General features: G+C 37.6%; 2 protein-coding genes across 4 annotated transcripts in view; one reads left to right on the top strand and one right to left on the bottom strand.

Moving 5' to 3' along the window:
- LOC115218342 (uridine-cytidine kinase-like 1) overlaps window positions 1-4971 on the bottom strand; it is a 41670-nt gene extending 36699 nt beyond the window's left edge. The window contains exons 1-3 of one of the 3 annotated variants that reach the window (XM_036508309.1): window positions 4953-4971; window positions 3486-3554; window positions 512-747 (exon numbers count right to left, since the gene is read on the bottom strand). In XM_036508309.1, the coding sequence (XP_036364202.1) occupies window positions 512-747; window positions 3486-3532 (283 nt within the window). In that variant the 5' untranslated portion in view covers window positions 3533-3554; window positions 4953-4971. Of the gene's footprint in view, window positions 1-511; window positions 748-3485; window positions 3555-3817; window positions 4015-4402; window positions 4422-4952 lie in introns of those variants that run through there. The other 2 variants (XM_029788093.2, XM_036508308.1) reach the window with 2 other exon arrangements.
- Window positions 4972-5541: 570 nt separating this feature from the next.
- LOC115218521 (general transcription factor IIH subunit 1) overlaps window positions 5542-17553 on the top strand; it is a 32512-nt gene continuing 20500 nt past the window's right edge. The window contains exons 1-2 of the mRNA XM_029788388.2: window positions 5542-5727; window positions 15269-15444. Of these exons, the coding sequence (XP_029644248.1) occupies window positions 15291-15444 (154 nt within the window). The 5' untranslated portion in view covers window positions 5542-5727; window positions 15269-15290. The remainder of the gene's footprint in view (window positions 5728-15268; window positions 15445-17553) is intronic.

The raw sequence follows: 17553 nt of genomic DNA, 5'->3' as shown, positions 1-17553 counted from the left end.
ATTGTTTGCAACAACATCTTTTCCAAACAGAAAATAAATGTTTTAAAAAGCTGTTTATCATCATTATTGGTTTCACATCTACTTTTCATAGCTGCCATGGCTTAAACAACTCTGCAACACAGCACATTTCTATAAATTTGAATCCTGTACACAGTATTTCTGGAGGTTGAAACAAATACTTGTTTTGACACCAACCAAAAGTTATGTTATTTAAGGAAATTAATAAACTGCTACACATATAGTGAAAAGTTCTGGGCTTTAAGGGTATCATAGAAGGCCTGGTTGGAAGCCCAACCTTCTGAGTTCTTTTACAGGGATTAGGAAAACTGAAGAACCGTTATAATAAGTGTGTGAATCTGAGAGGGGAATATGTTGAATAAAATCATAATTTACTGATCCTCCTGTATTTTCTTTTACCAAAAGCCACAAACTTTTCAGCAGCCCCTCATATACCCTCAAATACTAAAGAAAAAATAGCAAATCTATAACATGAAACAGAAAAGAAACTTACCAATAACAAATGCTTCTTTCAGTTGTCCTTGTGAGTTATACCATGGTGGTCGACCAGCAGTGTAAAGTGTACGAGTCGCTGTCTGTACCACTCGGTCACTGGTTGAAGACGTACTTACTGTACGCACACGTTTGGAGAGAGTCCTTGCTGGGCTCTTTGGAACTTTGGATGGAGATTGCGTATAGGTCACTGCGTCAGGTTCTGGATTGGCAATATCTGAGTCATCCATCATACCACTGCAATATTAAAGGGTGAGATGTGAAAAATGAATTGGAGATCAATAAACTACTTGCATAACTGATAGAAAGTTTGCTTTACTGAATTATATAATTCAATAACTCAGTTCTAGAATTGAAGATTACCAAAAACAACATTGACTTTCCTTCCTCTAGATATCATTTTATAAAATAAGCCATAGTTATATACTATGATTTATTCAATAACCAGGTCTTATGTCGCTCTCTCTCATCAATATCTGATCTTCTAATATTATGTACACACACTCTGTCACTCACTCTTATAGTCTTCCTTTCAATGATGGAAGCTCTTTAATCATGCAAGTGACAAGGTGACTTCAATGGGGCTTCTGCACTCTGTAAAATTGTTGGCAATTTGAGTAAAGATGATGCAAAGTTGAAAAGATTTGTTTGCCTTGCCAAGGGAAAGAGAGCTTGTACAGTTCTGGACAAGTGTCTTTTACTATAGCCTCAGGCAGACCAAAGCCTTGTGAGTGTATTTGGTAGACAGAAACAGTAAGAAGCCCGTCATATGTATATGTATGTATGTATGTATTTGTGTATCTGTGTTTGTCTCCCCAACCATCGCTTGACAACCGATGTTGGTATATTTACATCCCCATAACTTATCAGTTCAGCCAGAAGATTCCGATAGAGTTAGTACTAGGTTTACAAAGAATAAGTCCTGGGGTCGATTTGTTCAACTAAAGGTGTTGTTCCAGCATGGCCATAGTCAAATGACTGAAACGAGTAAAAAGAGTATACCTACAAAATGAAACTAGAAATTTAACAAAAAATTGCAATATGCCTCTGTTTGTGTGTGTGCTCAATTATTTTATATCATATTGAATAACAATATAATTGCAATTTTTACACACTCTGAAAGGTATTTATAGAAAATTCCATAAAACAATAACCATTTTTTCTGAAAGTTATGAGGAAACAAAGCTGACTCGTGCTTAATTTCCAAAACTCCTTGCTCCACTTACAGAAAAGAAATTTTCGTATATAATAGGAATCTACATCATCTGAAGTGTATTTGTAAAATATTTCATTTAAAAATATCCTCATAACTAGGGGTGTGGCTGTGTAATAAGTTTGCTTCCCATCCACATGGCTCTGGATTCAGTCATACTACATGACACCTTGGGTAAATAACTTCTACTACAACTTCCAGCCGACCAAAGCCTTGTGTATGGATAGACGTAAACTAAAAGCCCATTATATATATATATACGGAGGGGTAAAATGAGTAATTTCGGATTTCGCGTTTTCTCATTTGAAATAATTACATTGCATCATCATTTTAGTATTATTGCATCATCTTTAAGAGTAAAAATTGGTCAGCATAGATGTTGTTGTTGAGAGAGTCCAAGAACATATTCAGGTGACAGGTAGTCTTTTTTTTTTTTAAGAAATTTTCCCTCAACTTTGATCCGATTGTAATTGTGGGTGCTAAATAAAATACCTGGGTAATTTTTGCTGTTTAATAATCAATATTCTTTTCTCTGTTGGATTCCAAGTCAATTTTTTGATAATTTTCAACTTTCAAAAAAATGTCTGAAATGGGGTAAAAGAGTAATGATTAATTTCAATATTTTTTTTCTCTTTAACTGAATGGTGTGTAAATATATGACGGAGAGAGACTCCAGTAGATTGTGAAGAAGCTATGGAGAATATTTCATGTTGGGTTTTTTTTATTTAATCGAGTTTCGTTAATTTCATATCGTCATTTTTTCCCAGATCCTCTTTCATTTCACCAAGATATTTAAAATTGTTTTGCACTTCTGATCTTTCTACTGTCTAAGGGTGGATATTGACATCGGAGAACTGAAGTAGCAAATTTACCTTATCTTAGCTTACTCATTTTGCAACGGTTTCGTTAACGTAGTGTAAATCTAATATGTTAGAAGTATTGGGGGTGATGTACAGATTTAATACATATGAAAGAAAAAAAGTGTTCAGAATGCTGGATGGTTGTAAAAATATATATTTATTTACATATCACATATTATTTCTTCATATTAGCGCTTTCAACTACTCCTGTAGTTTCATCAGAGACATTTTCTGAAAATCTTTCTGATGAAACTACAGGAGTAGTTGAAAACGCTAATATGAAGAAATAATATGTGATATGTAAATAAATATATATTTTTACAACCATCCAGCATTCTGAACACCTTTTTTCTTCTATATATATACATATATATATATATATAATATATATATATATATATATATATATATATAATATATATATATATTCTGTAGAAGAGCGTAGGCTGGAAACGTAAAAGACTTTTTTCTATTCCTGAGCGTTATACTAATACATCTGTTTGTTTTCTACACCACCTGTCTTCGTCCTTTGTTTTTTTCGTGAACTCTCCTCCTATATATATATATATAGTTGTTTATATATATATATATATATATATATATATATATATACACATACATATATCGTTTGTAGAAAAAAATAAATCTGGAGAAAAAGCACACTCTAAGATGTAGAGCAGTTAACATTATAATGGGAGAGACCGGTTTATGTGGTTACCCTGGGTTTCTAGTCCATAAGGATTCGGGCCTTACGGTGCATCGTTAAACCTTAAATCTGTTGGCCTAAAACCTCATCAAAATATGGAGAGGGAAAATGTATATATATACACACACATTTGTGTATATACGTGCTTAATGTGTAACCTATGTTGATATTGGTCAAAAGATACGAGTAGTTTTACCTCTCAGAGCCAGAGCTAAGCGTGTCGTATGCGTGGTCTTCCTCCATGATCGAAATGTGTAGTCCCGCACTTAAGTGTAATAAATACAAGCATTGTAAATTTCACATAAAGTAAAAATTTGTTAAATATTTACACTTTAAAAATTAAAAAATATTTATAATTACAATGATATCTTTTACAGCGAAATTTAATGATTAGATAAAAAAAATAATATTCAGTGCTCTTATTCAGCATATAGAGAAAGCAATTGTGGTACAGTTCTATTAGTATCTCAAAGTTTAATTTCTTCTAAAATTATAAATTAATTTATTTATTTATTTATCTGTACAAACCAGCCAGTTCCCGTAGAAGTTTCATCTCTTAAATTAGTTGAGGCGGATAACTGAAAGAGTTTAAGAAGAATTTTTTTATAATCTAGAATGGTTAAAGGGGGAAAACTAATTATTAGATCTTTCTCTCTACAGTCAAGGACTATTATATTACAGAACAGAATAAATGAGAGCGTGATGTTCATTCTTTTCAACGAAAGTGAAGCAAAAACGGCTTCAGTCGCTGAGAAGTGGACATGCTTAAAGCTGACCACCTGCACTCCAGCATTCACTTGTTAATTGCTTTGATTAAAGACAAGGCTTGCAGTTTAAGACTGGTAACAATATATTGGTTTGAAAAGCAAGGTCGATATTGGGGTGTTTACATAGGAACATAAAAGGATAATCTATGTCTGCGATCGCTCAGTCTGCTAGAAATAGCAGTCATATAGTCTCATATCACACCCAAATATCTTTAAAAAAAAAACCACATCAGACATTATAGTCTTGGATGTGAGGCCAGAGAGAAACTAGTGTAATTCAAGGGAGGAAATTTAACAGTTACGGAATTGACAAACAAAAGTACAAATGCTGGAATAAATGCCTCACTATTTCGATTCATCCTGCTACTTTCTGAGCTCAAATCCAGCCGAGATTCGACAATACCAGTCATATACTGGGCTGAACAGTTGAACACATTCCTTCTCCAATAAAAACTGGCTTTGTGCCTAATTTAAAATAAGCGTTTTACTTTCCAATTTATGTCTGCCTTTCATTGATAGGATCATCAAGAAATGCCGGTTCGTTGCTAATATGAATTGTACATCAGCGGTTCCAATCTAATATTCGAAGAATATTTAACAAGTTTATTCCAAATAATATATATTAGATATTAGTTAAAATATCTAAGACTTTAATCTGAATTCTCTTTATTTCTAATAATAAATGAAACTGCATGTTCATATTTTCGTTATTATTGAAGGCGAGTAAGAAGCGGAGGAATGGTAATTCTGTAATTAATATCATCTAAAAATTTGAGTTATAATGTTTAAATTTAGCTATGATAACAGTTATTATTATTATTATTCCTCAAAAGCAATCGATAACATTGTTTCCAGTGTATGGCTTTAGTTTGATGGAAATGACTTCTATTCTTTACCTAAATATTTCTGGCTTTGAGCTTGCGAATCAGATCGTCAAGTGGTGTTCATAAAATGGGAATTGACAGAACCGTACTAGGATTTATTGTTACTAAATAAGTGAAAATAAAAAGAAAAACTTGAAAGTAAAGCGAAAAAGCTTCCAGAGAGCACGTGTGAGAAAAATGCGATAGAGGAAGTAGCGATGCTAAGGAATATCCATTAATTGATACCAGTTATAAATGCACAACTTATATATCTTTACTTATCAGCAGCAAAGATACATAAGTGACTGAGAGACTTACAGTTTCGCACCTTAAACTTATAACTTATGTAATAATTTCTTTGCCTATATTTTCAAGATAAACATTTTACTAAATTACACCGGTAGCGGCTTTAATTCCTTTCACTAAAATATAAATAATATCGAAAATGTTTTGCAGCCGCAGCGATTACAACTTCGAACCTAATTAAATTTATTTTTATTAATACTTTTTTTTTTTTTGGAAATCATTGCTACAAAACAAATCGTTAGTTTATGTGATAGCAATTTTCTTGACAAACCTCTTACATTTCCGTACTACGAAGGAACGGCTTAGTAATGGTTGCTACAAGCTTTTGCTGTCTAATGCTCTTTTATCGTCTCAAACCCGTCACTCAGATCTGTGCAACACGGCAACCAGCAATTGCTGCTTTGATAGATTTTCAATTTTGGTTGATTCTCCTAACTGGATTAGGTTGATTTTCTTCCTATATCCAGTCAATAGCTTTCTACAGTTTATTTCTTGAAATGTTGTAAGTATGCGGTTTTAGCGTTTCTATAATTTTATTAAAAAATATCGATATAATGTATTTAGAATTTTTACAAACAAACTCACATGTGTAGTTTTCCAGTGGCGGATGGACTTCCGCAATTAAATTAATGATTTCTTTTTAAAAATTAAATTTATTCTTTTTAAATTTTCTTTGTTTTGAAACTTTTTTCGATTTTAATAAACTGCAATAAATTGGCACAAACTCATCTCATATATGTGTATATGTGCATAAATATGTATATGTGGCTAAATATGTGTGTGTGTATGTATATATATATATATATACACGTGTGTGTGTGTATTTATGTATTTATATATATATATATATATATACGTGTGTGTGTGTGTGTGTGCGTATATATGTAGAGAGAGAGCTGCATGCATATATATAGTTACAAACCATATATCATATCACCATTTCAGTACTGACAGTCACTGCTCCCTCTTCTGAACAAGTGACTTCCACCTGTCGTTTTTACGTTGCGCCCCATTCATGTTTACCATCGAACCCCTCTCCCCATTCACCCTTGTTCTCTATTTAAACGGTAAACTTCACTCCTATGTACATCTGACCACCTACTTCATGTTTCTATCCGCCTCTCACATCCCACTCCACCTCCTCTTGCAACCTTACCCACCTTCACTGATTCTTCTGCTCCCAACTTCCTTCTATTCACCTTCTTGTACATGTTACGTTGATGGTACCTTGATCATATTTCTCTCTCTTTCTGGCGCCATTCCAGCCACAGCCATCCACATGTAAAATGAGAGCCAGCCAGGGTCCTCCCTCTCTACAATAAACTTGTCCCTGCCCCTCTGTCAGACTTTAAGTTACATAAATCACTCACCCTATTTCCTATCCTCACCTGGTGGGGGGCTCTTCAGTCACGTGCTACAAGGTGACTTCACTAGTACTGGTGCTGTGATAAAAAAAAAATAATTAAAAATCGCCCAGTACACTTCCAGCTATAGGAACCATTCCATAGCTGAGATACTGAAAAAAGACATTGTTCCTGTCCCATGGATCCTGTTAAACTATCCAACTTATGCTAGCATGGAAAACAGACATAAAAATGATAGAGCACGTGTGATAAATATTTATATCTGCGATGGTGATGATGTGTGTGTGCGCATATATAAATATAGAGACAAAGAGACACAGAAAAATCTATAAAAAGTGTACAGTGAACTTGCCATGGGGAGTGAAAAATCCAATGTTTCAGACAGTCTTTCAAGGAAAAGTTGAGAGACAATAGTTTTACATCCTCTAAGTTACAGTCTCTTAATATCTCTTTTAAATTTTCTTTGTAGATGACTCTGTCTGAAACATTGGATTTCCCTTCCCCACAACAAGTTCACTGTACTCATTCCATCAAGTTTACTGTATGTCTTGCTGAATCAGACTAACACTAGCTTCTTTGGACTCTGTTTAATCACATATATATATGTGGAGATACGTAAAAAGCACTATCCGAATCGTGGCCGCTGCCAGCGCCGCCTCGACTGGCTTTCGTGTCGATGGCACATAAAAAGCACCATCCGAATCGTGGCCGAAGCCAGTGCTACCTCGACTGGCTTCCATGCAGGTGGCACGTAAAATGCACCAATCCGACCGTGGCCAATGCCAGCCTCGCCTGGCTCCAGTGCAGGTGGCACGTAAAAAGCACCCACTACACTCAGAGTGGTTGGCGTTAGGAAGGGCATCCAGCTGTAGAAACATTGCCAGATAAGACCGGAGCCTGGTGCAGCCTCCTGGCTTCCCAGATCCCCGGTCGAACCGTCCAACCCATGCTAGCATGGAGAACGGACGTTAAACGATGATGATGATGATGATATATAAATGTGTGTGAGTTGCCAGAGCAACAAGCTGGCCTCTGTGCCGATGGCATGTTAAGCACACCATTCAAGTGTGATCGTTACCGCGTCGCCTTACTAGCACTTGTGCTGGTGGCATGTGAAATATTCGAGCAAGGTTGTCGCCAGTGCAGGTGGCACGTAAAAAGCACCATTTGGGCATGGCTGTTGCCAGTACCACCAAACTGACCCTCGTGCCGGTGGCACGTAAAAGCACCCACTACACTCTCGGAGTGGTAGGCGTTAGGAAGGGCATCTAGCTGTAGAAACTCTGCCAGATCAGATTGGAGTCTGGTTTGCCAAACCTCAGTCAAATCGTCCAACCCATGCTAGCATGGAAAGCGGATGTTAAATGATGATATATATGTATGCTTATATCATCATCATTTAATGTCATTTTTTTCTTTGCTGGCATGTGTTGGTGGGATCAACATGAACTGACAAAGAGGGCTGCACTGAGCTCCAAAGTCTGCTTTGGCATGATTTCTATAGCTGGATATTTTTCCTTATACCAACCACTTTAGAGTGTGTTGAATGTTTTACTTTGGTGGTGGGGGTTGTGGCACCAGCACTGGTGATATCGCCGTGTACCTGCAAGACAAGATCCCTCAACTAAGTGGAGTATGGTAATGAGGGAAATGAAAGTATGATAGAAGAACAATACCAAGTCCTTTGCTGAAGAAGTGAATGCAGGACTTCTCCATCTGGAAAGAGGCAGAAATGTATGCCCAATTTTTTCTCTCTGAACATTTGTACTTTGTTCTCCATGCACACTAACATTGAACATACAGATAAGTATTTGTATTTAACTTTTTCTTTGTGTGTATAGAGAGAGAGAGAGCCCAGTCTATGCCAACATGGAGGGTGAACATTATCTGATGATAATGATATATATATATATATATATATATATACATACACACACACACACACACATACGTGTGTGTGTGTATGTAAATTGTAATATAAGAATAATCTCTTATGGGTGCCAGAACTCCCATTTCGTGTGATTTCAGTCTACTGAACCTCATCAGTGTATGTGTATATATACATACACATATATATGTCATCATCATCATTTAATGTCCATTTTCCATGTCGGAATGGGTTGGACAGTTTGGCCAGAGCTGCATCAGGTTCCAGTTTGATTTGGCTTGGTTTCTATGGCTAGATGCCCTTCCTTATGCCACTCACTTTACAGAATGTCATGGGTGCTTTTTACATGGCACCAGCAAGGGTGTTTTTACGTGCTGCTGACATAGTATATATGTGTATTCATAAATATGTGTGTATGTTTATTTGTATATGTATTTATGTAACACACCATATTAATCATATCTGTCGGGTATGTGGAAGAGAGGGTAATTTGGCAGGAGGACTTAAACGACATGCAAGGGTACATGAAGCCCAGTTACAACTACAGCCGGCTATTACCGGTAAAGGTTTTAGTCGCCAATTCTGTACAAGACATTGTAGATCTTTAGCTGGGCTAAAAAGTCACATTCGATCACAGCACCAGTAACAGTTAAGCTTCGTGCAATGGCCATACTCGATAACGAGGGGGCAGCCATAATATGTATTTATGTATGTTTATATTTGTTTGTTCATTAGTTATGTATTTGTTTTTCTGTCAGAAGATTGTCAAGTTTAACATCTGCTTTGGCATAGCTTTTAGGGCAAGGTGCCTTTCCTGACACCAACCACTTTACAGAGTATACTGGTACTTTTTTTTCATGATGCTAGCACTAGTGAAGTTGTAGTAGATGGGGAGGTGGAATTATGCCAGGTGTTGAGATGCTAAAGTGTGATGGGGGGAGAGGCACAGGTGTGCTATAGAGATGCTCCATGTTATATAAGGATGGGTAGGAATGTAGGAATAGCTGGAAGAGAAAAGATAGTGGTGATGGGGTGTCAGAGCAGCAATATCAAATTAGAAATTTGCCTCAATTGCATATACTGGAAATGTATATATATATATATATATATATATATATATATATCATCTTGATGCCTGTCTTCTATGCTAGCAGGGGTTGAACAGTTAGGATCCAATAGGCTACAGGATTGTATTGAGCCTGTAAATAGATAAGAAAACAAGATAAGCAGAGCAGGAGAGTAGGGACAGAAAAAGACATGTACATTGAAAGAATTGGCAGTCAGAGATATCTAGAGATGGCTAGTGAGTGGGGTGGGGGTGTCGACAGCAGGCATGAAGGGTGTTAAAGCTGAGGTATGGCATTCCTAAGGCATGTAATGACTAGAAAGTAATGAAACTAATATGCTTGAATGGATGTGCAAACATTTTGAGAGAAAAATTGAGCACTGAAGGCACAGAAAGGAGTGATGAGTGAAACATAAAATGGGATGAGATGATATTGAGAAAAGGGCATGAATTTTAAAAGGAAGTGGTTCTAGGGAGTGGGGGAGATAACTGGTAGCACAAAAGAGGATGAAATAAGTGTATGTTCTGCTTTCATATAATTGCAGTAGCTGAATAATGCCATAGGTAGAAGAGTTAGGGAATGTAGGGAAAGCTGAAGGGAACAGATTAGGTGCAGGGTTAGGACCCACTGAATGTATAGACGTATTGCTTTTGGGACTTTACTTTCACTGCGCAGATCAGTCTCCTTAACCCTTTTGTTACCAACCCGGCTCTGGCTCTGTAGCACAAATGTCTGTTTTCAAAAGTTCTGAATTAAAATCTTCTGCCAAACCTTATGTTCCTAACACTAGCTTAATGCTAACTAAGTCATTTTACTAAATTCTTTGTTATATCAAAAATAATTGAAAGAAAAACAGAGCATCTTAAAATAAATACAGTAATGAAAGGGTTGAGCACAATGAAAAGCCAATCAAGTCCTTTCTCACCTCTTCTGTGAGGTACAACTTGAGATCAACCTTCAGTACTTTGTCTTATGTCTTCTTGGGTCTCCCTCTTCCATGAATTCCAATCACTTTAAGTGAACAGTACTTCTTTATACAATTGTCCTCATCTATATACATCACATAATCATACTAATACAGTCTTCTCTCTTGCACACATTTGTTTCCTCCTATTCTCAACTTTTTTCACTCAAAATATTTGCACATATATTTCAGCATATTAGCTTCATTACTTTCTAATCGTCACATATCCTCAGCATTCAGGGTCCATATCTCACTGCCATGTAATATTGTTTTTCACACATAAGTGTCATAAAACCTGCCATTTACTCAGAGAGACCTTTTTGTTGCCAAGAGGGGTAATAGTTCTCTGAACGTTCTCCATTCCGATCTTATTCTAGCGACTATACTTTCAGAATATCCTCCACCATTGTTAAGTAGGTCATCTAAATAACAAACTATCTGAGCTCAGTGGTTAGAGCATTGGGCTCACAATCATGAGGTAGTGAGTTTGATTCCCAGACTGAGCTGCATGTTGTGTTCTTGAACAAGGCACTTTATTTCATGTCACTCCACTTCACTCAGCTATGGAAATGAGTTGTAACTTCACTGGCACCAAGCTGTATCAGCCTTTGCCTTTCCTTTGGATAACATCACTGGCATGGAGAGGGGAGGCTGGTATGCATGGGAGATTGCTGGTCTTCCATGAACAACCTTGCCCAGGCTTGTGCCTTTGAGGGTAACTTTCTAGGTGCAGTTCCATGGTCATTCATGACCAAAGGGGTTCTTGAATCTGCTGCCTCTATGGAACCTTTGGGGCTTTTGAGAAAATTCATTTTTCATATGTTCTTATTGTTTATTGCTTGTGCAATAAACAATAATGCTGATAACAGAGTCTGCTTTCTCCATTAACCTTCCTGTGATTCCATTGCATCTATTGTGCTTTTATAGCTTGCTCTGGGTACACCATATGGAATTTCTACCTACACCTTTCTCCCATGTCAAGCAGGACTATTTCCTGCTTAGTAAATTTTTGGTCTTTAACTTTGATTCCCAGTTTTGCTTCAACACCTGAAATTTCTGTTCTAATTCTATTACAGATTCCATTAGAAAAATTAAATCATTTGCATATAGTACTTCCCAGGATCATCATCATCATTTAACATCTATTGTCCATGCTGGCATGGATTGGACGGTTTGACCAGAGCTGGGGAGCTGCATCAGACTCTAATTTGATTTGGCATGGTTTCTAGAGCTGGATGACCTTCCTAACACTTTACGGAGTGTGCAGGATGCTTTTATATGGCACCACACTTGTGCTTCTATGTGGTACCAGCACAACTGCTTCTTACATGGCATTGGCACAGGACTCTTGCAGGCCAATCTTCTTCACCAGGGGAAGTGGCCTTAACACTTCCGCTGTCTTGCATGGTCTTCTTGAGTATAGCAAGGTGCCAGGTATCTCTGTCCTTTGTCATCTTGTCTGAAAGGTTCATCACCCTGAAGTCGTCCTTCAGTACTTCATACCATATCTTCATAGAGCTGTCAGCATCTATTTGCATCATATGACCAAACCAGCGCAGTCATCTCTCTTGCACACCATATCTGATGCTTCTTAGGTCCAACTTTTCTCTCAAGGTACTTACACTCTGTTGAGTATGCACACTGACATTACACATCCATCGGATCATACTAGCTTCATTCCTTGCAAGCTTACGTATGTCCTCAGCAGTCACAGCCCATGTTTCACTGCCATGTAGCATAGCTGTTCATACACATGCGTCATACAGTCTACCTTTTACTCTGAGTGAGAGGCCCTTTGTCACCAGCAGAGGTAAGAGCTTTCTGAACTTTGCCCAGGCTATTCTTATTCTAGGAGCTACACTTTCAGTGCACCCTCCCCGCTACCTAGGTAATGGAAGTTGTTCTCTGCACATTTTCAGTTTTTATTGCTCCTGAGCATCTGCCACATACAAAAACTCTCTTCCCAGTTAGCCTTCCTTTGATATTGCTGCACCTCTTATGTATCCATAGCTTACACTGGGTACATCTGAGTTTCTACCTACACCTCTGCTACAGATCGAGGAGGACCTGAAGGGATTTGTGGTTTGCCTGCCTTCCTACTTATTAGTACACATTGTCAGAAGTAAGCTGCTCATGTTCCTGGAAGAAAATAACTTGCTCACTAACACACCACATGGTTTCTGTCTAGAAAGTTAACTGCTTTACACAGCTACTACAGCATTATAACTGGTTACTGAAATAGCAGTTCAACCACTCAGATGTGAATGAGAAATATCTCAGCTTTGCCAAAGTTCATCCTGTGATGATATGTCACAAACCATGTGACCTTGGTATCACCAGAAAACTAGGAGAGTGGTTGCATGACATTTTAGATGTCAGATAGTTGCAACCAAAGGTGCTCTTTCGGTCTCTCCCAGTAGCTCAACTGTTCTATTGATGCAATCTTCCTGGTGCAGTACTGTTGAATTGTCTCAAGTTCTGTTAATACTGTGAGGTGACCACAGTTGAGAACAGTAGTCCAGGTGGCTGAGGACAGATATTCTCCATAGAGCCAGCATAGTTTCCCGGTCCCTTGTTTTGAAAGTTCTTAGAATCCATCTGACCATTCACCCTGCTCATTGCCACCATCTTGGTGATATGCACATGAAATGAGGCATTGTTGCTCATATCAATCCCCAGATCATGCATCATACTTGACTCTGGGATTGCTGCTCCCTTTGGTGCAAAGTATTATTTGCAACATGTTAGGAGAAGCCAGCTGTTAGCAGAAGACTCGAAATTTCCCTGCATTAAATTGCATGTTGTTTTCTTCAGCCCATTTATATATGGCATCTAGGTCTTTCTGTAGAAGATTATCATCAGAAGGTTCCTTGACTGCTTCTACTACTTTTGTGTCATCAGCATGATGGCATGTCCAAAAGAGCCACCATAAACAACAGCTACCCCAAGACAGTTCTTTGAGGTATTCCACTTGCTATTGCTGTCTCCTTGGAGAGGGGCCCCACTGGCTGCCACAGCCTGACTCCTGTCTTGTTAGAAGTCATGTAACCACTCTCTTAGTTTTCCAACTATGCCAAGTCTCTGTAGCTTGTGACATATCCCATGATCAACCTTATCAAAGTCAAGATATATCACATCCACGTTTGCGCGATTCATTAATTGTTTCAACACCCAGTCATAGTGCTGCAAAGGCTGTGTAAGGCAGCTTTTTCCTGAGCAGAAGCCATGCTGGGTGTCAGAGAGCAAGTCATTGTCTTCCTGAAATGCAATCAGTTTCCTCTTGACAAGGCATTCCATGACTTTACTGACATGGAAGGTTAGAGAGACAGGCCTATAATTTTTAGCATCTACCCTGCTACCCACTTTACATATAAGACATAGACCTTCCTTTAACTTTCTGGGAAATCTCCCCATTGCAAAGCAGCTTTGGAAGAGGATCTGTAGTTGTCTTGCTAAAACCCCTTTGCATTTCTTTAGGGGGATTGCTGAGAATCCATTAGGGCCTGTGGCTGAGTTTAAGCTCATTTCATCAATAGCTGATATTACATCAGTTTCCTCTATTTCGATGTTATCAATAATTGCCATCTCTTTGTGTAGAGTTGTGGTACAAAGAACTCATCGAGTATAGCTTTTTACAAGTGTCCCAATGGGGTTATAAAATCACTTTTTATTGTACATTCAGTGTTTCACTTATCCTCTGGGGATCTGCAGTTGGTGGGCCATTTTCTTCGAACAGTGGTCTTATCTTTTGCCATACTGAAGCAGACTTTTGCAAATCTGTAGAAGACTTTAGGGGTTGTCTTTACATTTTTTTTACAGCACTGGCTTCTTTCACTGTCCTCTCCTTCTCATGGGAATGTTTGAATTCACTTTCACTTTCAAGCAGTGTTTATTTGAGATAGGATTGTTTGCTATCCTATAGTGGCCTATTAGATGGGGCCACTATATAAATATGCACACATGCACAAACAAATATGATTGGGCCAATTCCCTCCCTCCTCAAGACACCCACCACCTACCATTTCCCTAAATGCAGTTCCCTTTTTATTTCACTTTTGTTACTTATCTAGAACCACTTAACTCGTTACCTTTTGTTCATCCATTAATTCTGATCTTCACCCATACTTTCATTGATCACCCCAAAATCTTTCTGTACTCTCACCACCACCATACATCCCACCCTCATACACTTGCCTGCCTCTTCTCCCCATCCACTCCTGCTCTCTTTCATCCCATTGTTAAACATATTGTTTCTATTATATAACCCCACACTAGAATCCCTGACTCCTCCCACTCACTTCTGACACCCCTACCCAGTTCATTACTACCCTCCTTGTACCTAGAAGGTTCACCTTGAAACCATCACCAATCCCCAGCTCTCAACCCTGTCTTCTAAAACATGAATAGTCATATAGTTCTTTTTCACTTAGAAAGCTGCTTGCTCCCCTTCCCTGCATGAGGTTCATAATCTTGAAAGCTATATGCATGACAACCTTGCTAGCGCTGGTAGCACAAAAAAAGCATCCAGTACATACTACTGTCAAGTGGTTGGTATTAGGAAGGACATCCCGCCATAGAAACCATGCCAAACAGACACTAGAACAGAGTGTACTTCTAGGGCCCATCAGATCCTCTTAAACCATCTGACCCGTGCCAGCATGATGTGTGTGTATGTGTTATATTTCATATCAAGTGTATTGGTTATATTTCATGTGATATGTAAGTTATATTTCATATCAAACATATTTCTTTACCTTCAGATGACAATCAAGATAAGGCGGTATGGCTAAGACTTCAGAAGAGGTTCTGTTGATCATAAACCATGTTCGCCACAAGAAGATGGATGGTTCACTTTATTTGATGGGGGAGCGACTCGCCTGGATGCAAGTGCACAAAAATTCCTTTAGTATAAGCCATCCATACTCAGACATTAAAGGTGAGAGAAAACATGACATTATTCTTAAATCTACATTCTTGTCAATTGTTAACTTTGGAGAAAATGGATTTCACACTTAATTTAATTGTAGTCATAACTACAAGTTATCATCATGTGACAACATTTAACATTATTTAAGAAATTTATTTCTCTAATACCATTAATAGATGAATGCCTAATATAGGAATGTTAGAGAATTCAAATTTAGTTTACTTGATATTGCTTTTACATTTCATCATTGATATTACTTATAATGTTAAATATCTTTTACCTGTTTCAGTCATTGGACTGTGGCTTTGAAAAATTTTAATCGGACAAATCAACCCCTAGTACTTTTTTTTCCCCCTAAGTTTGGTAATTATTCTGTTGGGCTATTTTGCTGAACCCCTAAGTTAGTGGGGTGTAGACAAACCAACACTACTTGTCAAGCAGTGAATGTATGTTGAAGGAGAAACCCACGCACAGAGAGACATGCACAGACATACACACACATAAATATATGCATGCATAAATGAGAAGCTTCCATACAGTTTCTTATTTCTTTATTTCCCACAAGGGGCTATACACAGAGGGGACAGACAAAGGGATTAAGTCGATTATATTGACCCCAGTGCATAACTGATACTTAGTTTATCGACCCCAAAAGGATGAAAGGTAAAGTCGACCTTGGCAGAATTTGAACTCAGAACGTTAGGGCAGACAAAATACCGCTAAGCATTTCGCCCAGTGTTCTACCGTTTCTGCCAGCTTGCCGCCTTCATACAGTTTCTGTCCACCAAATTCACTCACGAAGGTCAATCTAGGGCTATAACAGAAAACACTAGTCCAAAGTTTCCACACAATGGGACTGAACCTAAAACCATGTGGTTTCTTCTTAGTCACAAAAAATAGAAATTACACAAAATTTGAGATGTTCAAGGTGCTATATCAACAGGGATGTTTAGTTTACCCTTTTTGATACCAAACTGCCCAAGATTGCCCTTGGTTTTATGGTACAAACTTCTAAAGTGATCTAAATTACAATTTCCCATTAAAATTTCTTGTTAATTTATGTTCTAAACATCTTAATAATCATGATATTATTTTACTATATTCTCCATTATTTCTGAAATTAATTGGAAGGAAAATATATTTCAACAGAAATATGATAATGATACCATAAGTGTCAAACAAAAAAAAGAAAAACATGTAATGCCCAGGTCAGTTCTGGTTGTGTAGACCTATTGCACACAAGTGGTCATTTTGATAATTTTAAGCCAGTTAACCACATGCTTATCATAATCATCATCATTTAACATCCATTTTCCATGCTGGCATGGATTAGATGGTTTGACTGGAACTGGTAAGCCAGAGAGCTGCATCAGGTTCCAGTTTGATTTGTCATGGTTTCTATGGCTGGATGCCCTTCTTAACACCAACCACTCCAAGAGTGTAATGAGTGCTCTTTACATGCCACTAGCATGGGTACTTTTTACATGACACCTGCGATGGCCATAATTATGATTTCACTTGGCTTAACCAGCAACAGCCACTGCAATGTTTCTTATGTTCTCCTGTTGGTCTTGCAGGCATTGTAAAAAAAAAAATCTTTTCAACAAGGTGTCATTTTTTTTTTTTTTGTATTTTAGGAAATTTTTATTGCTCTTTCTAAACATTTTTAGCTTAGCTGTAGACATGGCTGTGTTGTTAAGCAGCTCACTTTGCAACCAGATGTTCAGTCCCACCATGTTGTGCCTTGGGCAAGTGTCTTCTACTCTAGCTTCATGCTGTGATGAATGTCTTTCAAATGAATTTGGTAAACAAAACTACCTGTCACATATGTATGTGTGTACATGTTTGTGTTCCTCCCACCTTCACTTGACAACAGCTGTTGGTTTCTTTGTCCCCGTAATTTAGCCATTCAGCAAAAGTGGTCGATAGAACAAGTACCAGGCTTCAGTAAAAGATAGAAGATTGTTTTCAGGTTTAGGTCTCATATACAATATCAATTTTTTAAAGTATAATCTTGCAAGCAATTGGTCTTTTCACTAAAATTGAAAATGATAGCTTCTTGAGTATTTTAAATAAAAATAAAAATATAAAAGCACATTTAAATTCTAACTTCAGCAG

This window comes from Octopus sinensis, linkage group LG13 (genome assembly GCF_006345805.1).
Source record: "Octopus sinensis linkage group LG13, ASM634580v1, whole genome shotgun sequence".
NCBI lineage: Eukaryota > Metazoa > Mollusca > Cephalopoda > Octopoda > Octopodidae > Octopus > Octopus sinensis.
Note: the sequence above shows the minus strand (reverse complement) of the source record. Positions and strands in the feature narration are given on the sequence as shown.